This window comes from Nerophis lumbriciformis, linkage group LG01, assembly GCF_033978685.3.
Source record: "Nerophis lumbriciformis linkage group LG01, RoL_Nlum_v2.1, whole genome shotgun sequence".
NCBI classification, from domain to species: Eukaryota; Metazoa; Chordata; class Actinopteri; order Syngnathiformes; family Syngnathidae; genus Nerophis; species Nerophis lumbriciformis.
Genome location: NC_084548.2, coordinates 59,810,271 through 59,833,327, shown reverse-complemented (window position 1 = coordinate 59,833,327; position 23,057 = coordinate 59,810,271). Strand labels below are relative to the sequence as shown.

Sequence of the window (23,057 nt, the reverse complement as noted above, 5' to 3'; positions counted from 1 at the left end):
CAAAGTTCTTCCGGAGGTGGGAATTGAAACTCTCTCTGACAGGAGACTCTGCCAGACGTTCCCAGCAAACCCTCACAATGCGTTTGGGCCTGCCAGGTCTGTCCGGCATCCTCCCCCACCATCGCAGCCAACTCACCACCAGGTGGTGATCGGTAGAAAGCTCCGCCCCTCTCTTCACCCGAGTGTCCAAAACATGAGGCCGCAAATCCGATGACACAACTACAAAGTCGATCATAGAACTGCGGCCTAGGGTGTCCTGGTGCCAAGTGCACATATGGACACCCTTATGCTTGAACATGGTGTTCGTTATGGACAATCCGTGACGGGCACAAAAGTCCAATAACAAAACACCACTTGGGTTCAGATCCGGGCGGCCATTCTTCCCAATCACGCCTCTCCAGGTTTCACTGTCGTTGCCAATATGAGCGTTGAAGTCCCCCAGTAGAACGAGGGAATCACCCGGGGGAGCACTCTCAAGTACTCCCTCGAGTGAATCCAAAAAGGGTGGGTACTCTGAGCTGCTGTTTGGCGCGTAAGCGCAAACAACAGTCAGGACCCGTCCCCCCACCCGAAGGCGGAGGGAAGCTACCCTCTCGTCCACCGGGTTGAACTCCAACATGCAGGCTCTGAGCCGGGGGGCAACAAGAATTGCCACCCCAGCCCGTCGCCTCTCACTGCTGGCAACGCCAGAGTGGAAGAGAGTCCATCCCCTCTCGAGAGAACTGGTTCCAGAGCCCTTGCTGTGCGTCGAGGTGAGTCCGACTATATCTAACCGGAACTTCTCTACCTCGCGCACTAGCTCAGGCTCCTTCCCCCCCAGCGAGGTGACGTTCCACGTCCCAAGAGCTAGCTTCTGTAGCCGAGGATCGGACCGCCAAGTGCCCTGCCTTCGGCTACCGCCCAGCTCACATTGCACCCGACCTCTATGGCCCCTGCTATGGGTGGTGAACCCATTGGAGGGGGGACCCACGTTGCCTCTTCGGGCTGTGCCCGGCCGGGCCCCATGGGGACAGGCCCGGCCACCAGGCGCTCGCCATCGTGCCCCAACTCCGGGTATTACAAGCTATCTAAATTAAATCAAATGTAAGTTATATAACAAAGTATGCTAACCTTGAATGGCACATTATAACAGCATTGTCACCACAAGTCACGACAAAGACAACACACGGTCGAAAACTGTTTGTCCTCCAATCGCCCTCCCATGCTCACGCATGAACCCAATTTTATGGAGGCTACCATGGTAACCGCACCATAGCAACAGTCCCCTCCCTGTCAACACTTCCTGGTTCTTAACAGGAAGTGGGCGGAGCAATCTGCCGAAAAGGAAAGTAAACATGCTTAACCCAACAATCAATTAAAGAAAATAAAACAAAAACAATATAAACAAATAAGGAATTTTGGCTCCAACGAGGGTATGTCTACAGAATATATTAATTGATGAAAACTTTATTCAATACTCGCTGTTTACGTAAATTATTATACATAAACTGTGTTTACCAATAATTTAGCTTAAAAACATTTATTTTTTTCAATCATTCGAGTACATTTGGGTAGTCTTGTGTAATGCAGTATTTTGTGTCTATTTAGGTATGGTTAACCTGAGTGCTGAAATCGTGGAAAAATATATGTTCTTAGCGCGCCTGAAATGGGCTGTCTGCACTCTCAAAGTGCATGTTGTTGCCAAATGTATTTCATATGCTGTAAACCTAGTTCATAGTTGTTAGTTTCCTTTAATGCCAAACAAACACATACCAATCGTTGGTTAGAAGGCGATCGCCGAATTCGTCCTGGCTTTCTCCCGTGTCGCTGGCTGTCGTACGTGTCGTTTTCGTCGGTTTCGCTTGCATACGGTTCAAACCGATATGGCTCAATAGCTTCAGTTTCTTCTTCAATTTCGTTTTCGCTACCTGCCTCCACACTACACCATCTCTTTCAATACATGCGTAATCTGTTGAATTGCTTAAGCCGCTGAAATCCGAGTCTGAATCCGAGCTAATGTCGCTATATCTTGCTGCGCTATCCGCCATGTTTGTTTGTGTTGGCATCACTGTGTGACGTCACCACTAGGCCTACTCAGTGGCCTAGTGGTTAGAGTGTCCGTCCTGAGATCGGTAGGTTGGGAGTTCAAATCCCGGCCGAGTCATACCAAAGACTATAAAAATGGGACCCATTACCTCCCTGCTTGGCACTCAGCATCAAGGGTTGGAATTGGGGGTTAAATCACCAAAATGATTCCCGGGCGCAGCCACCGCTGCTGCCCACTGCTCCCCTCACCTCCCAGGGGGTGATCAAGGGTGATGGGTCAAATGCAGAGAATAATTTCGCCACACCTAGTGTGTGTGTGACAATCATTGGTACTTTAACTTTAACTTTAACTTTAAATGGACAGGTGTATATAACGATGGTTAAAATCAGGCACTTTGAAGCTTTTTTTAGGGATATTGCGTGATGGGTAAAATTTTGAAAAAAACTTCGAAAAATAAAATAGGCCACTGGGAACTGATTTTTAATGGTTTTAACCTTTCTGAAATTGTGATAATGTTCCCCTTTAAGTTATGACTTAAAGCAGTTGTTTTCCAGACACTTACACACCAACATCTCCTTTCGTGGTCAGGTGGTTCTGTTTAGCTTTAGGGCACACCCACACAGTGAAAGAAGGAATATATAAAACGATGGTTTGGCTTCTCTGGGAAAGGAGTCCTCCATATTTCACCTGACCTCCTCCCAGGAACTGCAGTCCTGTGTAAATGACGCTCGCTGGTAATAAAGCAACTTTTGGTTCAGTGAAGCGTCTCCGAGGTCTCTTTTGATCCAGCCGCACTGCCGTGTCGCCCTTCTGTCCGGACGAGGATGACAAGACCAGAAATACACTTCAAAAGCTCCAGAGTTTTACCTCCAAAAATAGAGAGGTAAGACAAAGTCAAAGTCAGTTGCATAAAACACTGAAAGGGATCCGCACTGTTGGGAGAGTGGCCGTGCCAGCAACCTGAGGGTTCCTCGTCACGTCGGTTGTGTCCTTGGGCAAGACACTTCACCCTTGCTCCTGATGAGTCGTGGTTATTGCCTTGCATGGCAGCTCCCGCCATCAGTGTGTGAACGTGTGTGTGAATGGGTGAATGTGGAAATAGAGTCAAAGCCCTTTGAGTACCTTGAAGGTAGAAAAGCGCTATACAAGTATAACCCATGTACCATTGTTCCTATAACCCCTTTGTTCAAATGTTTGTTCCACTTGACATCTTGTCTGACTCGCACCATGCACAGCCTTCCTTGTCACATATTGTCCCTTCTCCCGCTATCCATCCAGTAATTCAAACTGATCCAGCAGCGCGATTGAAGATTATTTTTTACTTACAAAAATCAAGGAAGCAGGATACTCGGGAAACAAAATAAAAGGTAGCCTATATAAAAGGACATAAATGTGCACATGTATGCACTGATTAAAAATACAGAACTATAATGCCCACGTTTAGACTTTCTCCATCAAACGTCATCTTGCTTTCCCCTCGTTCTTCTTCTTCTTTCTATTTCCAGCAGACTAGTAGAAGATCTTAGGTGTATTGCTGCCTTCCACAGGTTCTTAACGGGATTTCTTCCTTTGTCCTATGGCCCACACTACATTCTACAGTCCGGTAGGTGGCAGTATGAACCTTTCAAGTCATGGCTGCAAACTGCCAGTAAGAAGAAGAAGTAATAGAGCTGGTTGCTTGTTTCTCTCGCGAGATCTGACAACATGTTTAAATAGAACAATTGACAGGTTGACAACATCCAAACAAACCAAGGCATCTCCAATACATCTCAACATTACACACATCCTCCAGGCTGAGTTAGTCTAGATGATGAAGTAAACTGGAAACTACATGTAAGTCATATAAAGAAAACATTGAAAAAATTGACTGCAATAATAAATAGAATAAAATACATACCCACAAATATTAACTACATTTAGTTGAAGCATACATTGTTTATTGCATAAAGATCTGGGGACATACATATAAAACAATCACACAACAATATTCATATTACACAAGAGAGTAATAAAGACAATTAATAGAATGGATTATAGAGACCCAACAAATGATTCATAAAGTCACACATTTTAAAAAGACATCTGTTCAAATAATGTATGAAGTAAATAATATGCTTCCAGAAGTGGTCCAGAAGATGTTTCAGATGTGAACCAGTAAATATGAACTAAGAGGGATTTATGTGTACTCAAAATATGTATATCATATAAAGTAGTTCATCTATGGAATCATCCACAATTAGAAAATAAAATATGTAACACTTAATTATTTCAAAAACATATGCAACACTTTTATGAATAAGTATACAAGTGAATTATGAATATCTACACATAAAATGTTTATTGTATGTAACATATTTGATGTACTGTTTATTCTCACCTTTTCATTCAAATTGTTCTGTTCATTTTAAAGTACACAAATGTATATATTAACTCATGTACTTGACTGAAATACAAGCACTAATCTGAAGTGTCTAATCTATAAATGTTAGAATCAATATAACAAGATTGTGTTACACACACAACAATGATGTCACACATGTTATATGTGCTGATGTTGTTAGAAAGTCAAAGTTAAAAGTTTTGACAGTTTATTTCAAATCCTGCATCTTCATTTGCTGCTGCTGTTCTCACCAGCACACTTGTGTTTCTTACACTGGTACTTAGAAGAGAATCTTTCACCACACACACTGCAACTCAACACTTTTTCTCCTGTGTGTGTTCTCATGTGTACTGTACAAGATTTTGGGTGACGAAAGCTTTTGTTGCAGCTTGAACAGGAGTATGGTTTTTCACCAGCGTGCGTTCTCATGTGTGATTTTAATTGCTGTCTTTCTATATAACTTTTACCACATACTGAACATATAAAAGGTTTTTCACCAGTGTGTGTTCTCATGTGTATTTTTAAACTTTGATTTATTATAAAACTTTTACCACATTCTGAGCAGGAAAAAGGTTTTTCTCCAGTGTGTATTCTCATGTGTGTTTTGAAATGGTCCCTTCGAGTAAAATCTTTACCACAGATTGAACATGAAAAAGGTGTTTCTCCAGTGTGTATTCTCATGTGTGCTTTGAAATGGGGCCTTTGAGTAAAATCTTTACCGCAGATTGAACATGAAAATGGTTTTTCTCCAGTGTGTGTTCTCATGTGTACTTTTAAACTTTGATTTATTACAAAACTTTTACCACATTTTGAGCAGGAAAAAGGTTTTTCTCCAGTGTGTATTCTCATGTGTACTTTTAAACTTTGATTTATTACAAAACTTTTACCACATTCTGAGCAGGAAAAAGGTTTTTCTCTAGTGTGTATTCTCATATGTACTTTTAAACTTTGATTTATTACAAAACTTTTACCACATTCTGAGCAGGAAAAAGGTTTTTCTCCAGTGTGTATTCTCATGTGTGTTTTCAAATGGTCCCTTTGATTAAAATCTTTACCGCAGATTGAACATGAAAAAGGTTTCCCCCCAGTGTGTCTTCTCATGTGTAATTTCAAATTCCCATTTGTTACAAAACTTTTACCACATTCTGAGCAGGAAAAAGGTTTTTCTCCAGTGTGTATTCTCATGTGTCTTTTCAGATGACAATGGTATTTAAAAGTTTTGTCACAGTGAGAACATTTAAAGTGTGTGTTGTCAGTGTGACATGTCTTATCATCTTTAGAGTCTTCATCATCAGTGTCAGGAGAGTGAGACGTTGTGTCGTCACTATCTGATAGTGGAGCTAAGATCTTGTCTGCTTGTGATCCTCCACAGTGGTCTCCATCAGCTTCTGTTGTCATGTGTTGAGTTGAGCTGCTGCTTGGAGGCTCCGCCTCTCTCTTCTCCTCCCTTTCACCTTTGACCTCATCATCTTCACTCTTCACAGGGACACCAGTCACTGGCATCTTGGTGACATCAACCTCCTCCAGTCCTTCAATATGCTCTCCCTGCTGACTGATGCTGTGTTCCTCTTCTTCCTCTTTAATGTGAGGGGTCAGTGGGTCCTCCTCTTCATCATTAATGTGAGGGGTCAGTGGATCCACCTCTTCCTCCTTAATGTGAGGGCTGAGTGGATCCACCGCTTTCTCTTTAAAATGGGGTGTCAGTGGGTCCTCTTCTTCCTCTTTAACATGGGGTGTCAGTGGGTCCTCCTCTTCTTCTTTAAAATGGGGTGTCAATGGATCCACCTCTTCCTCCTTAAAATGGGGTGTCAGTGGGTCCTTCTCTTCCTTTTTAAAATGGGGGATCAGTGGGTATTCCTCTTCCTTTTTAAAATGGGGGATCAGTGGGTATTCCTCTTCCTTCTTTATGTAAGAGGGCTGTGGCTCCTCCGTCCGCATCCTGAAGCTCCACTTCTGTTGCTCAGGAAGAAGATGTTCTTCACAGGCGTCTGCAAGACACACATGTTTTAGTAACATCCATCTCTGCTCAGTCACACAATGCATTCAGTACGTTTACATGCACTTAGGAACAACAAGTTATTGTATGAACTGTATTGAAATCTTTACAACATTATTCACAGGAAAAGACAAACAAAGTTTGTCTGATCCCAAATGGTTTACACAGATATGATAGGGTGAGAAATAAGTGTTGGTGATGTTCTATATTGCTAAAATAGCGTTAGGTCAAACGAAAAGAAAAAGAAAATTAGTGCCACAGAGACGTCCGCCGTGAGGGGTGACTCACTCGTGTTTCGGGCATTGTACTGGAAACACAAATTGTAAATAGGTAGTGGACTAATTTGTCTTAAGGTCTAGAGCAGGGGTCGGCAACCCGCGGCTCCGGAGCCGCATGCGGCTCTTTGATCACTCTGATGCGGCTCAGCTGCATACTTGCCGACCCCCCCGATTTTCCCGGGAGACTTCCGGATTTCAGTGCCTCTCGCAGAAAACTTAATTAATATTCTCCGATTTTCACCCTTACAATAATAATAAGGGTGTGCCATGATGGTACAGCATTTAGCGCCCTCTACAATCTATATAAACAGCGTGCCAGCCCAGCCTCTTGTTATATGCATCTTCTGCCTTGCACAGTAAGTGACAGCAAGCATACTTGCTCAACAGCCACACAGGTTACACTGACGGTGGCCATATAGAACAACTTTAACACTCTTACTAATAATGCGCCACACTTTGAACCAAAACCAAACAAGAATGACGAACACATTTCGGGAGAACATCTGCACCTTAACACAACATAAACACAACAGAACAAATACCCAGAATCCCATGCAGCCCTGACTCTTCCGGGCTGCATTATACACCCCTGCTACCACCAAACCCCGCCCCCACCCCAACCCTGCTCCCTCACACATCAATCACCCCGCCCTCTGTGCGTCGGTTGAGGTGGACGGGGTTTGGTAGCGGGGGTGTATAATGTAGCCCGGAAGAGTTAGGGCTGCATGGGATTCTGGGTATTTGTTCTGTTGTGTTTATATTGTGTTACGGTGCAGATGTTCTCCCGAAATGTGTTTGTCATTCTTGTTTGGTGTGGGTTCACAGTGTGGCGCATTATTAGTAAGAGTGTTAAAGTTTTTTATACCGCCACCATCAGTGTAACCTGTGTGGCTGTTGACCAAGTATGCCTTGCTGTCACTTACGTGAGCAAGCAGAGGTCCCATACAACGTGTGGCCGGGCCGGCACGCTGGTCGTAGTGGGCGCTAAATGCTGTACCATCACGGCACGTTCGAGGGAACAGTTGCCTTGAAATTAGTAGTCTGCCGGAAAAATCGGGAGGGTTGACAAGTATGACGCTGTCAAGCGCCATTCATATTAAACCCGCGGGCAGCAATAACATTCAATTTTCATGTTAAGGTGTGGGCCGCGTGTCTGAGGCCCTTGGTTTATACATAGCACAAAGCAAAAAAAAAACTTTGTATGCAGTGTTATTTCATTTTAAATTTCAAAAGATTTTTGTGGCTCCCATTGTTTTCTTTAATTTGTGAAACTGGTCAAAATGGCTCTTTGACTGGTCAAGGTTGCCGACCCCTGGTCTAGAGTAACGACATTAGTGTTAAAAAGTGAATAAAGTTATAAATGACGTCTCGAGCCTTGCCACTCCGTAGACTGGTGAGATTGACAGACGTGTTCATCTCGGTGCAATGTTTCAGTATATGTCGAGGAGGTTTGCCGCCCTCGAAAACTGATGTAAATAAGAGAGAGCGATGTATGACATTATATGGTTTTGGATTGTTGTTGATCTTGTTGAATTTTATATAGCTGGTTTGTTGCTGCATTTACGTGTTGTTAAAAAGGAGAAAAATATTAAAAATGGATGGTGAATTTGAGCGTTGAGTGTGGAGAGTTTGGGACGTGTGATGGAGTGTTTTTGTCCCAGAGTGGGGACAGGAAGATAAAAAAAGAACATAATTAGACAGATTGTGAGTAGTGTGGACAGAGCGGACAGAGAGAGGCGAGTATGAGAAGTTTTGGAGGAGAATAGACACAGAAACATGGTGTTGCAAGTGTGAGGAAGAGATGCATCGAGGATGTAGTTGTATGGGAAAAAGCAAGTTGAAGAAAAGCTGAGAAAAAGTGACAAACGTAGGTGCATGTCAAAAAAACATGTTTTTGTGCGGTCAGCTTATGCCATTGGCGGTAGATCGCTGCAGACTGTTTTTTTTTTTAATTGTGTATCTTTCCAGGTCCAAATTGTGTAAAAAACCCAGGGTTTAAATAAAGACAAGTGAAATATAAAATATAGGACGCTGGCAGGTGAAAGACGCCAAAAGACGATGGAGATGAGGCGTGAGAGAAACGTTTAAAAATAAATGAAGAAATAAGAAGGCCAGAAAAAAATCAATAAGAATAATATAATGCAAATTTTTGTGTCCTGTCCAGCTTCTCAGGCAAATCATATAGTTGATGTAGATGCCCATATCGGCTATTCAGATTTACTTTACAAAAGAGTGTAAAATGTATTTATATTATCATTTGGCACAGCCAGGCCGGAGCAGGAGGGGAAAGAAAGAGAAAAAAAAGGAAGACAGAGGGGGAAATTGTGGGGACAAGAGGGGGATTAGACAGAGAGACAAAAACAACAACAGCAAACACAACAATAACAACAAAAACAACAATAGAGCATCATCAGCAAATAGGATATGTACACATATGATGATAAAAGTGATAGCAAAGAAGCAGTTAGCGAAATAAATAATAATACAGAAATGACAATGAGCATTATTACACTACAAATGGAACAATACAAATACCAATAGAAATAGCGCTGATAATGAACAATACCAATAATTTACCTCTATTATCAACAATACAGTTGTTTAAATGCAACAATACATATACGTAATGATAACTAGAGATACAAAATAATGCAGAAAAATGGAGGGGAAGAAAGAGAAGCAACAAATATTAACCTTCTAGATTGTTATAGTAACAATAGGTTAATCTTTGTCATTGAGCCGTGTTTTACCCAGTTTCCCCTAGGGCAACAACGTTAATATATGTTTGATGAAACGTGATTATGTGCATGAGTGTATGTATGTACAGTTAGGTCCATAAATATTTGGACATTGACACAATTTTCAGTATTCCAGCTCTGTACAACACCACAATGCATTTGAAATGAAACAATCAAGATCTGCTTTAAGTGCAGACTTTGAGCTTTAATTTGAGGGTATTTACATCCAAATCAGGTGAACAGTGTAGGAATTACAACACATTTTATATGTGCCTTCCACTTTTTAAGGGACCAAAAGTAATTGGACAATTGGCTACTTAGCTGTTCCATGACCACGTTTGTGTTATTCCCTTGTTTTTTTTCCCATTTATTTCATTTACAAAGAGCAGATAAAAGGCCTAGATGGCATTTCAAGTGTGGTATATTCATTTGGAATCTGGGGAGGTCATCTCTTAATATGAAGTCCAAAGAGCTGTCACTATCAGTGAAGCAAGCCATCATTAGGCTGAAAAATCAAAACAAAGCCATCAGATAGATAGCGAAAACATGAGGTGTGGTCAAACCAACTGTTTGGTACATTCTTAAAAAGAGAGAACGCACTGCTGAGCTCAGCAACACCAAAAGACCTGGAAGACCACGGAAAACAAGTGTGGTGGATGACAGAAAAATGATTTCTCTTGTCAAGAAAAAGCCCTTCACAACAGTTGGCCAGATGAAGAAAAGTCTCCAGGAGGTAGGTGTACCGTATTTTCCGCACTATAAGGCGCACCTAAAAACCACAAATTTTCTCAAAAGCTGACAGTGCGCCTTATAACCCGGTGTGCTTTATATATGGATTAATATTAAGATTCATTTTCATAAAGTTTCGGTCTCGCAACTACGGTAAACAGCCGCCATCTTTTTTCCCCGTAGAAGAGGAAGTGCTTCTTCTTCTACGCAAGCAACCGCCAAGGTAAGCACCCGCCCCCATAGAACAGGAAGCGCTTCTTCTTCTACTGTAAGCAACCACCCGCCCGCATAGAAGAAGAAGAAGCGCGCGGATATTACGTTTCATTTCCTTTGTGTGTTTACATCTGTAAAGACCACAAAATGGCTCCTACTAAGCGACAGGGATCCGGTTCATGAAAAGACGCAATCTCTCCATCCGCACACGGATTACTATTTCACAGCAACTGCCTAAAGACTTTCAAGAAAAGCTGGCTACTTTCCGTGCATATTGTAAAAACAAGATAGCTGAAAAAAAGATCCGGCCAGAGAACATTATCAACATGGACAAGGTTCCACTGACTTTTGATATTCCTGTGAACCGCACTGTGGATACAACGGGAGCACGTACGGTGAATATTCGCACCACAGGGAATGAGAAGTCATCCTTCACTGTGGTTCTAGCTTGCCATGCTAATGGCCAGAAACTTCCACCCATGGTGATATTCAAAAGGAAGACCTTGCCAAAAGAGACCTTTCCAGCCGGCGTCATCATAAAAGCTAACTCGAAGGGATGGATGAAGAAAAGATGAGCGAGTGGTTAAGGTAAGTTTATGTTGATATACGACTCCGTGCGCGCCCACATCACGCTGGTTTTTAATATATTATTAAAGTTTGACTGACCTATCTGACTGTTTTTTTGACATTCCTTTAGCGCAGTTAGATGCGGCTTATAACACGGGGCGTCTTATAGGTGGACAAAGTTTTGAAATATGCCGTTCATTGAAGGCGCGGCTTATAACCCAGGGCGCCTTATGGTGCGGAAAATACGGTAACTGTGTCTAAGTCAACAATTAAGAGAAGACTTCACCAGAGGAAATACAGAGGTTTCTTCACAAGGTGTAAACCATTGGTGAGCCTCAAAAACAGGAAGGCCAGATTAGAGTTTGCCAAGAAACATGTAAAAGAGCCTGTGCAGTTCTGGAACAACATCTTATGGACAGATGAGACAAAGATCAACTTGTACCAGAATGATGGAAAGAGAAGAGTATGGAGAAGGGAAGTCGCTGCTCAAGATCCAAAGCATAGCACCTCATCAGTGAAGCATGGTGGTGGTAGTGGCATGCATGGCTGCCAGTGGAACTGGATGTCTTATATTTATTGATGATGTGACAGCTGACAGTAGCAGCAGAATGAATTCTGAAGTGTTTGGGGCAATATTATCTGCTCATATTCAGCCAAATGCTTCAAAACTCATTGGACGGCGCTTCACAATGCAGATGGACAATGACCCCAAGCATACTGCAAAAGCAACCAAATAGTTTTTTAAGGCAAAGAAGTGGAATGTTTTACAATGGCCAAGTCAATCACCTGACCTGAATCCCATTGAGCATGCATTTCCCTTGCTGAAGACAAAACTGAAGGGAAAACGCCCAAAGAACAAGCAGGAAGGGAAGACAGCTGCAGCAGAGGCCCGGCAAAGCATCACCAGGGACCAAACCCAGCGTCTGGTGATGTCTATGTGTTCCACACTTCAGGCTGTCATTGACTGCAAAGGATTTGCAACAAAGTATTAAAAAATGACAATTTTATTTATGATTATATTAGTTTGTCCAATTACTTTTGGTCCCTCAAAAAGTGGAAGGCACATATAAAATGTGTTGTAATTCCTACACCGTTCACCTGATTTGGATGTAAATACCCTCAAATTAAAGCTCAAAGTCTGCACTTAAAGCACATCTTGATTGTTTCATTTCAAATCCATTGTGGTGTTGTACAGAGCTGGAATACTGAAAATTGTGTCAATGTCCAAATATTTATGGACCTAACTGTATATGTACTTGTGTATGTACAGAATGTGTATGTTTGTACAGTGAATGTATATGTACAGTATGTGTATATGTATGCGTGTACAGTGAATGTATATGTACAGTATGTGTATATGTATGTTTGTACAGTGAATGTATATGTACAGTATGTGTATATGTATGTTTGTAAAGTGAATTTGCGTGTGGATGTACGAACTTTGAGTAGGTATGTACTAGAGATGCGCGGTTTGCGGACACAACCGCGGAGTCCGCGGATAATCCGCGGGTCGGGTGGGTGACATGACGAAAAAAATAGATTGTAAATAGATTCGGGCGGTTGGCAGTTGAACCAATTCGGAAATATATATACATAGTTAAATGTTGTTACCCACATACAAAAAACGTATAGATTTTATCGGTCCTTTAGGTGGAGCTGATGGTGCATCACCGAAAAAGAAAAGGATTGACTTCACAGAATGGGAGGAGGATACACCTGTGCTTGTTGATGAAGTAGAGGATTATTCCTCTACAAACTTCCATCTCGACGGATCAGCAGAGGAAAATCTACTTTCCTTTTGGGGGAAACAAGGACAATCATTCCCACGACTACAACACCTTGCCAAGAGAATCCTATGCGTCCTAGCAACAAGTGCCGCAAGTGAGCGCTCCTTCAGCGCAGCAGGGCGCATTTTAGAGGCCAGGCGCTCTCGCCTGTATCCTGGCACTGTAGATGCCCTTTTATTCCTGCATAGTGCTAACAAAAAAAAAAGTAAGTAGACATACGGTTGGATATGTTAAATGAATTAGTCTACGTTACCTATAGGCTATACCAAATAAGCCCATGTCTAACCTATATTGAGTTCGGTCAGCTAAATCATTTTGATGGTTACGTGTTGTTTGGGCGCACTACAATGCAAAGGAATTAAGGCAATTGCGTTGTTTATTGTGTTTTTTTCTATTCGAGATATACTACTGTGTGTTAATTATTTGGCCTCGCTTTCAAGTGAAGCGCATCTCCGATTGGCTACAATGTAAGGATATTTAGCCTGCTTTGTTTGTCGCGACCGTCTATTTTCATTATAATTCAAGTTTGATAATAAAGTGCAGTCTGATGGGTTTGATTTCCCCCCTTCAGCTTTTTGCCTTGGCCAATAAGTTGCAGGTAATTTATTATTATTTATTTTATTTATTTTTGTTTAAATAGGGATGACATACTTATGTTATTGTATAATTTAAGTTTGTGCGCGTGATTGACAGCCTAAGGCTTATGAGGCACATTTTTTATTTATTTTTTTATTTCAACTTAAAAACGTATGAGCCTATGCCTATGCCTACAACATAGGCTATGTGTTTATCTTTATTTTTCTGCCTGTCGTTGACAATGGAGATTGTCTGATATTTTGTCATGGCTGCAGATCAATCAATAAAGGTTCATCTTTGTCGCGAAATTGTTCACTGCTTCACTGTGCACCCCGCCCTCGTCCCTATTTGAGCATTATAACGTTAACAAGTTAATATTCATTGAAATAAATTCAGAATTTTTTTTTTACCTAATGATAATATAGGCCTAGTCTTTCTAAAACATTTTTTTAACTTCTTAAAAGCATCGTTCTGCTTGCTGCACCTGCGCACACAAAGTGTGAGGAACGCACTCCTGATCTGAGGGCATTGGCAACAATAGTCAACACTTTCTTAATGGAAATGACAATAATACTATAATAATGTGAAGTGAAGTGAAGTGAATTATATTTATATAGCGCTTTTTCTCAAGTGACTCAAAGCGCTTTACATTGTGAAACCCAATATCTAAGTTACATTTTTAAACCAGTGTGGGTGGCACTGGGAGCAGGTGGGTAAAGTGTCTTGCCCAAGGACACAACGGCAGTGACTAGGATGGCGGAAGCGGGGCTCGAACCTGCAACCCTACCAACTGAGCTATACCGCCCCATAAATAATATTATCACGCATTAATATCTCTTTGCCACTAATGCGTGGCAAGCATTGAATGTCTCTGCTACATTGGATCAGTCTCCTTTCTTTAACAGGCAAAAGCTTTCTAACCTCACTAATGCCTTGCATCGTCTATATTAGATATATAATAGGCGGGAGCGGGCGGGTGTGGTTTTGATAAAATGTTGGTTCGGGTGATGGCGGATGGATGACGACATTTGTGATGCGGTTGCGGATGAAATAATTGCCTATCCGCGCATCTCTAGTATGTACTGTATTTATGTATGTATGTGGGAGCGTATGTATGTATGTATGTATGTATGTATGAATAACAGTGTGTATGTGAGTATATGTGTATTTGTATGTACAATATATTTGACTCCCAGTGTGTGTGGGAGCCAGAGTACGGCCCCAGCCACCCAGAGAGCCCAACTCACAAACAGCAGGTGTGGCGCCCAGGAAACCAAAGACCACCGGCCCGACGCAGCCAGGCCGGCCATACATACCCACGCATACATACACATATACAAACCCCGTTTCCATATGAGTTGGGATATTGTGTTAGATGTAAATATAAACGGAATACAATGATTTGCAAATCCTTTTCAAGCCATATTCAATTGAATGCACTACAAAGACAACATATTTGATGTTCATTTTTCTCCTCTCCAGCCTTCCTCCAGACTCTAGCAATATTCTAATTTTCTGAGACAGTCCTGTATGTATATACACTTAAAACTGATGTAAGTGTACCACTAGTGGTATGCCAAATATTATTTAATTATTTAAGTACAGTGTTTTGTTTTCCTGTATTCAAACACAATGTTACTGTTCAAACTGTGTGTAATATTACAGTGGCTCAAATATTAAATATACTTGTTAAATAAAGTCTCCTCGTTTTTAATGAATAATTAAGGCCTACTATGCTACTGTATTTTAATGCTGTTCATGATGGTGGTACTTGGAGATCCAAATATTCTCTGAGGTGGTACTTGGTGAAAAAAGTTTGACAACTACTGACGTAGTGACATTGTAAACTACATTGGCAAACACCATTTTGTTATACCCAAACAGCGTCTGCACATACATCGCGCTTCTAACGAGATCCCGTTTTCTCTCTCGAGTCAACAGGAAAAGGAGAAAGCAATATCTGCGCCATTTCATTTTTCTCAAAATACTTTCCACTGTGTTCGTTAGAAAGTTCCACAACTGTTCACGTTATCCCACGCTTGTGCTACAGCACTCATCTCATTGTGCAACATGTGAATGTTTAAAGTGGAACTAAACGTGATTTCTGAAAGGGGTACACATTATTTCCAAAGCAGGGCCCCCATCCACATATACAATACTAGAACGTATCTGATGAAAACCAACATTATTTTGTTATTTTAATTATAATTGGGCCATACCACCTATTAGGGTTGTACGATATACCGGTATTAGTATAGTACCGCGATACTAATGAATCATTTTCGGTACTACACCGTTCTCTGAAATGTACCGGTCCCGTACCCCCCGACTACCGCTGAAGTCACATCGTGACATTGCTGGTTTACGAGCAGACGAGCATGTTTGGCGGCACACAATCACGGAGTACTTACAAGCAGACACAGCGTGTAGACAGAAAAGGGAGAACGGACGTATTTTGGTGTAAAAAGTAAAGATAAAGGTGAAGTTATAACACTGAAACACCCTCTGGAAGAGATGCTTTAAGACATGGCTAGTTAGCTAGCGGCTAACGTCCATCCGCCGTCGGCAGTGTTTTAGCTACTTCTAATTTCAAAATGCAACACGGAACGACACAGGAGGTCCTTCATACCGACAGCCATCAGACTGTATAATGCATATGTTCCTTGACTGCACTTAAATGTAGAGTATATGTAGAATATATTTATATTATTTATATATTATATATATAATATATTATATATATTAAATTATTTAATATTATTATTGTTGATTGTGAGCAAACTGTGGTGCTGAATTTCCCCCAGGGATCAATAAAGTACTTTCTATTCTATTCTAAATCACTAATCCTGGCCTCCATGGCAACAAATAAAGTAAGTTTCTTACAAGTACATTATCCCTGCAGGACGAGGAATAGCTAAACATGCTTCATTACACACCGTAGCTCACCGGCATCGAAATGTAAACAAACGCAACATATCTAGTCGATACTACTATGATTACTTCGATATTTTTTGGCATCACAACATCTTCTTTCGTTTTTTTAAAATGTATATTGTGTATATAAACTCAGGAAATTTGTCCCTTGACACATGAGGACTTTGAATATGACCAATGTATGTTCTTGTAACTACTTGGTATCGGTTTGATACCTAAATTTGTGGTGTCATCCAAAAACAAATGTAAAGTATCAAACAACAGAAGAATAAGTGATTATTACATTTTAACAGCATGTTACAATAAAAAGTAAGCAGATATTAACAGTAAATGAACAAGTAGATTAACAATTCATTTTCTACCACTTGTCATTAATAATGTTGACAAAATAATAGGTGGATAAATGACACAATATGTTACTGCATATGTCAGCAGACTAATTAGGAGTCTTTGTTTGTTTACTTAATACTAAATGACAAGTTGTCTAGTATGTTCACTATTTTATTTAAGGACTTAACTGCAATAGGAAACATGTTTAATGTACCCTAAGTTTTTTTTGTTAAAATAAAGCCAATAATGACATTTTTGTGGTCCCCTTTATTTAGAAAAGTACCGAAATAATTGTAGTACCGGTACCAAAATATTGGTATCGTTCCAACACTACCACCTATATTTAAATATTGTCTAATGGAAATGACTGCTGTCTGATAATCACATTAATAACCAGTGTTGGCGTTAACACACTTTTTATGTCTCAATGAAATAAAAAAGGATGTGCATTTCCGTAAGTCCGCGCATCACTGGGATGCAGAATTTTTGGGTTTTTTAACCGACCTGTCTTCTCCGGGTCAAAACTCCAGTTTGCTTGTTTTTTTAACCGATTGTTGCTTTTCACCGGTGCTTTATTTTGTTTATTGTGACGGTGCGCTATTATCATGTCGTCACTTGAGGACCGGCACGTCAGGGGGAGCAAGCGCGCTGTCACAAAGACAATGTCAGTGTCGTGACTTGGAGAAGATAACCGGGTCAAATTTCCGTCCCCGGTTTTTTCTCCCCAAGAAGGCGCAGCTGTAGTGGCTGCTGTTGGCAGGAGCTCTGTGCTCTTGTGTCACCCTTTTGTGTTCCTGATGTTTCCCTCTTGTTTTCATGCAGGGTTTTTTTGCCTTTTGGTTGGGGACCCTTTGGGACTGTGTGACAAGGAGTGGCACTTTGGTGACTTCTGGATCTGCCTCCCGGGAGCCTTTTGGACATGGAGACCAGCTGCTGGGTCTCTGCCACACCAGAGTCCATTTGGAGAGACTGGAGAAGATACGGATGAAGAGACAGGGCTGCGGAGCTGGCGCTGAGAGCCGGGACGGACAAGCTTCACAATGTCTTGGCTGAATGAGCAGGTATCGGACACCTCGGTCTCCTTGGACGTATCCTCGCTCATCCGTGCGGACTGGACACTGGCCGGCAGTTGGTGGGCGGCCGAGGGTGGAGTTGGCTCTCTTGGTTGCTTTGTTGGGTCTGCTCCTGTCTCTGGCCATGCTCCCCCCACCCCAGCAGACGATGGCGTGGAACACCGCACAGGTCACCACAGTGTATATGTTTTGTTTTGTTGTTGTTGTTTTACTTTTGTTGCACTTTTAATGTCAAGACTTGATCTTGGTTGTTTGCTTTTCCGGGATGCAGCGGAAAGTTGGCACGGGCGAGACGGGAACCAAGGTACATGATTTATTTATTAACTATAAATACAAAAAAAAAGATCAAACAAAAAGCGCGCACAGTGGCGGAGAATAAACTATGAACAATTAAACAAAACATTAACTGTGGCTTGAGAAACAAAAACTTACTTGGCATGGAAACGGCATGAAAAAGGAGCAGCAAGGATCATAGGGTGTGCAGAAGCATATATGGGGTGCGAGGTCGTCAGACAGACAAACTGAAAAACACTGAACTTAAATACTATGGACATGATTAGTGAAAGCAGGTGCGTGACTCAAAACGTGAAACAGGTGCGTGACGTGACAGGCGAAAACCAATGGTTGCTATGGTGACCAGACAAGGGAGTGAAAAAGACAGAAACTAAACAAAACATGACTTAAAACAAAACATGATAATACAGACATGACATTTAATGTCTTTACTGTCCTTTGTGTTCTTTGATGTTTCCCTCTTACACACATGTTTATGTGTGCTATGGATATGAGTTACTTTTTGTCTTTGGCCTCAGTCTGGATCCCCTCTCCAGGGGCCAAGACTGAGATTGAATTTTTTTCCTCCCCCCTCCTCAGCGTTTACGTGTTTCTCACCTTTTTTGTAAGGAAGTTGGCAGACCCGTCAGCGATCCTGTTCTGTCTCCCTGTAATGTTGGTCTGCTCTTGATGGGATTGTGCGGAAAATCTTAATTTCCCCTCTGGGATTGTTAAAGTATTTCTGATTTTGATTGCGTTTTTATTAGTTGTCTTCAAAGTAATGAACTTTCCGGAACAATTTCTTAAATTTTGATTCACTGAAAGTTTTATCAGTCACAAATAGTTTGCACTCGGACAACTTTACCACAAGGGCGATGTCAAAACAAAGACTTAAGAAAGACAAGAAAACTTTGCTAATTAGTACTAATAAACTAGATTGATTGAGACATTGGACTGGACTCCTACGAGACAAGCTCTACCAGCTCAGTGTGCCCGACTCCCTCTGCAGTTGGATCAATGACTTCCTGACAGACCGAAGACAGCACGTGCGGCTGGGGAAGATTGTCTCGGACAGTCGAACCACGAACACTGGTACTCCTCAGGGCTGTGTACTCTCCCCCTGGCTCTTCTCCCTGTATACAAACTGCTGCACCTCCAGTCACCAGTCCGTAAAACTGCTCAAGTTTGCGGATGACACCACCCTCATCGGGCTCATCTCGGATGGCGATGAGTCCGCCTACAGGAGAGAGGTGGACAGGCTGGCGTCCTAGTGCAGCCTCGACAACCTGGAGCTGAACGCCGAGAAAACAGTGGAGATGATCATGGACTTCAGGAAAGTCACAGCCCCACCATCCCCCCTCACCCTGATTGACTCTCCCACCCCCGTCTCCATTGTGGACTCCTTCCGTTTTTTGGGCACCACCATCACCCAAGACCTCAAGTGGGAGCCGACCATCAGCTCCCTCAACAAGAAGGCCTAGCAGAGGATGTACTTCCTGCGGCAGCTGAGGAAACTTAAGGTGCCGACCGAGATGCTGGTGCAGTTTTACTCAGCCATCATCGAGTCCATCCTGACCTCCTCCATCACCGTGTGGTTCCCCGGCGCCACAATCCAGGATAAGCATCGACTGCAGCGCATCGTACGTGCTGCTGAGAAGGTGATTGGCTGCAAGCTCTCATCCCTCCAGGACCTGTTCTCCTCCAGGACCAGGAGGCGTGTGGGTCGGATCACAGCTGACTCTTCTCACCCTGGACACAAACTATTCTACCCTCTCCCCTCAGGCAGGAGACTACGCTCCATCCAGACCCACACCTCCCGCCACCTGAACAGTTTTTCCCCCTCGGCCATCAGGCACATGAACAATAACTCCTAACACAGGGGTCGGCAACCTTTACCACTCAAAGAGCCATTTTGACCCATCCATCCATCCATCCATTTTCTACCGCTTATTCCCTTTGGGGTCGCGGGGGGCGCTGGAGCCTATCTCAGCTACAACCCGTTTCCACAAATTAAAGAAAACAATGGGAGCCACAAAACTCTTTTGAAATGTAAAATGAAATAACACTGCATACAAAGTTTTTTTTTGCTTTGTGCTATGTATAAACCAGGGGTCTCAGACACGCGGCCCGCACCTTAATATGGAAATGTAATGTTAGTGCGGCCCGCGAGTTTTATATGAATGGCACTTGACAGCGTCACACTTGCCAACCCTCCCAATTTTTCCGGTAAACTCCCGAATTTCAGGGCAACTATTCCCTCGAATGTATGCTGATTTTCACCCAAACAACAATAATAAGGGCGTGCCGTGATGTCACTACCTTTAGCGCCCTCTACGGCCTGAACAAACAGTGTGCCAGCCCAGTTACATGTTATATGAGGCCTCTGCAGACACACACGAGTGACTGCAAGGCATACTTAGTCAACAGCCATACAGATCACACTGAGGGTGGCGATATAAACAACTTTAACACTCTTACTAATATGCGCCACACTGTGAACCCACACCAAACAAGAATGACAAACACATTTCGGGAGAACATCCGCACCGTAACACAACAGAACAAATACCCAGAATCCCATGCATCCCTAACTCTTCCTGGCTACTTTATACACCCCAGCTACCCCCCCCACACACACACACACACACACATCAACTCCCCCCTCCGTGCGTCGGTTGAGGTTGGTGGGGTTTGGTGGTAGCGAGGGTGTATAATGTAGCCCAGAAGAGTTAGGGATGCATTGGATTCTGGGTATTTGCTCTGTTGTGTTTATGTTGTGTTACGGTGTGGATGTTCTCCCGAAATGTGTTTGTCATTCTTGTTTGGTGTGGGGTCACAGTGTGGCGCATAATAATAAGAGTGTTAAAGTTGTTTATATCGCCACCCTCAGTGTGATCTGTATGGCTGTTGATCAAGTATGCCTTGCTGTCACTTACGTGTGTGAGCAGACGCCGCATAAAACATGTGACTGGGCCGGCACGCTGTTTGTTAGATGAAAAAGCGGACGCGACGACTGGTTGTAGAGGACGCTAAATGCAGTGCCATCACGGCACGCCCTCAATATTGTTGTCCGGGTGAAAATCGGAGAATGTTTGCCCCGGGAGAGGCAAAAAATCGGGAGGGTCGGCAAGAATGCAGCTGAGCCGCATCAAAGAGCCGCATGCGGCTCCGGAACCGCGGGTTGCCGATCCCTGTCCTAACAGTAGCTCCTTGAATTCCTCTTAAGTCTATAACAAGATCTGATAGCTCAGTACAGCTCTTTTTATTACCAAATATGTCTTATATGTGTTTTATGTTGCACGATTGCACCAAGAAAAATTCCTAGTTTGTGAACCCGTTCTCAAACAATGGCAATAAAACTATTCTGATTCTGATTCTGACATTGCTGGACAGCAGAGAAGTAACTAACATCAAATAAACGTTGACATTATTTTTTTTTTAAGATATCTGGCTTGCATCTTCAGTAGGGATGTAAATCGTTAAGAATTTATCGATACGATACCCTAATCGATATTCCTTATCGATACCAGTATTTATCGGTACTACATGTAATTTGCGGAAATAAAAAACTCACTTACTCTCATAACAGAGTTAAGAGCCGCATGAAACCAGCCAAAGAGCCGCATGAGGCTTGCGAGCCGCGGGCTGGCCAGGCCTGCCCTAATCGATACTCCTTATCGATACCAGTATTTATCGGTACTTTTATCGGTACTACATGTAATTTGCGGAAATAAAAAAGTGGGAAAAAAGGCATTTTAAATAGCATTCCTATTAGCACAAGATGTTGAACACCTCCAACATGATGTTCTGTAACATCTCAGAGCAGGTAAGTCTTTTATCAACAGTTGTTTATTTGAAGTCTTAAAGAAGTCAACTATGTGTGCAGTGCAAGGTGAAATGCAGTTATGTCATCTTCTTGTCAATAACACACACATCAAACTTTTACGTGTTGTTGCTTCCTTATTTGTCATTATTCAAAGCTGATTTTATTGTGTAGCAGCGGTAGCTGAACTCAATGTGACAACGTGCCATAGTTACGTCAGTCAGCTGGAATTAAAAATACAAATAGTTGTGTCGTTATTCCAGAATCTTCACGGTCCTCATGGACGACATAATTAGGAACCAGTATTAAAAAAAATGGTACTTGGTATACATCCCTTATCTTCACCACTAAACCTTTGAAATATGCTGACATATGTGCTGCTAAAGGTAAATAAACAGTAGCCATATTGAATGTTTGCCTTCATTTGACCACGTGAGGTAAGAAGGACGGCCTCTAGGTCACAGGGTTACAACCCAGCAATTACACTGTTGATGATTTGACCGGGGCGGTATAACTCGGTTGGTAGAGTGGCCGTGCCAGCAACTGAAGGGTTCCAGGTTCGATCCCTGCTTCCGCCATCCTAGTCACTTCCGCTGTGTCCTTGGGCAAGACAATTTACCCACCTGCTCCCAGTGCCACCCACACTGGTTTAAATGCAACTTAGATATTGGGTTTCACTATGTAAAAGCACTTTGAGTCACTAGAGCAGACCTGGGCATTCGGCAGGCCACATCCGGCCCTTTGTACGTCCCTGTCCGGCCCGCGTGAGGCCAATCATAAATTACAAAATAAATTTTAAAAAGTATCTATGTCGAGTGTGCAATACAACGGTGCTGCTTTTGTTTTGAAAAGCGTTATTTGTATTACTTCCAGCGTGTGGACGTATGCTCGTGCGCGATTGTGAGTGAATGTGAACAGCGGCAATAACAAATTACAAAATAAAGTTAAAAAATCATCTATGTCATGCGTGCAATACAACTGTGCTGCTTTTATTTTGAAAAGTGTTATTTATGGGCGTATGTCCGGGTGTAATCTGTGAGTGAAGGTGCACAGCGACAAGTGATGCCCCGTTACCCCCGAGACGCTAAAAAGAGAAAAGTTGATGACGAATGTCGTGTTTTCAACAAGACATGGACTGCCAAGTATTTCTTTACAGAAATTAAAGGTAAAGCCGTGTGCTTAATTTGTGGTACACAGGTTGCTGTGTTTAAAGAATATAATTTGAATCGGCACTACACGACAAAGCACGAGGAAAAATACCGGAATCTGTCTGATGAAGGGAGGCTGATGCATTGATGGTAAAACTGCAAACCCAACAAGGACTTTTTGCCAAA

At 42.4% G+C, this 23,057-nt stretch overlaps 1 protein-coding gene across 1 annotated transcript in view; it reads right to left on the bottom strand.

Annotated features, from left to right (window-relative positions):
• Positions 1-4,105: 4,105 nt before the first annotated feature.
• LOC133570282 (uncharacterized) overlaps positions 4,106-23,057 on the bottom strand; it is a 57,158-nt gene continuing 38,206 nt past the window's right edge. The window contains exon 6 of the mRNA XM_072916267.1: positions 4,106-6,394. Within this exon, the coding sequence (XP_072772368.1) occupies positions 4,635-6,394 (1,760 nt within the window). The 3' untranslated portion in view covers positions 4,106-4,634. The remainder of the gene's footprint in view (positions 6,395-23,057) is intronic.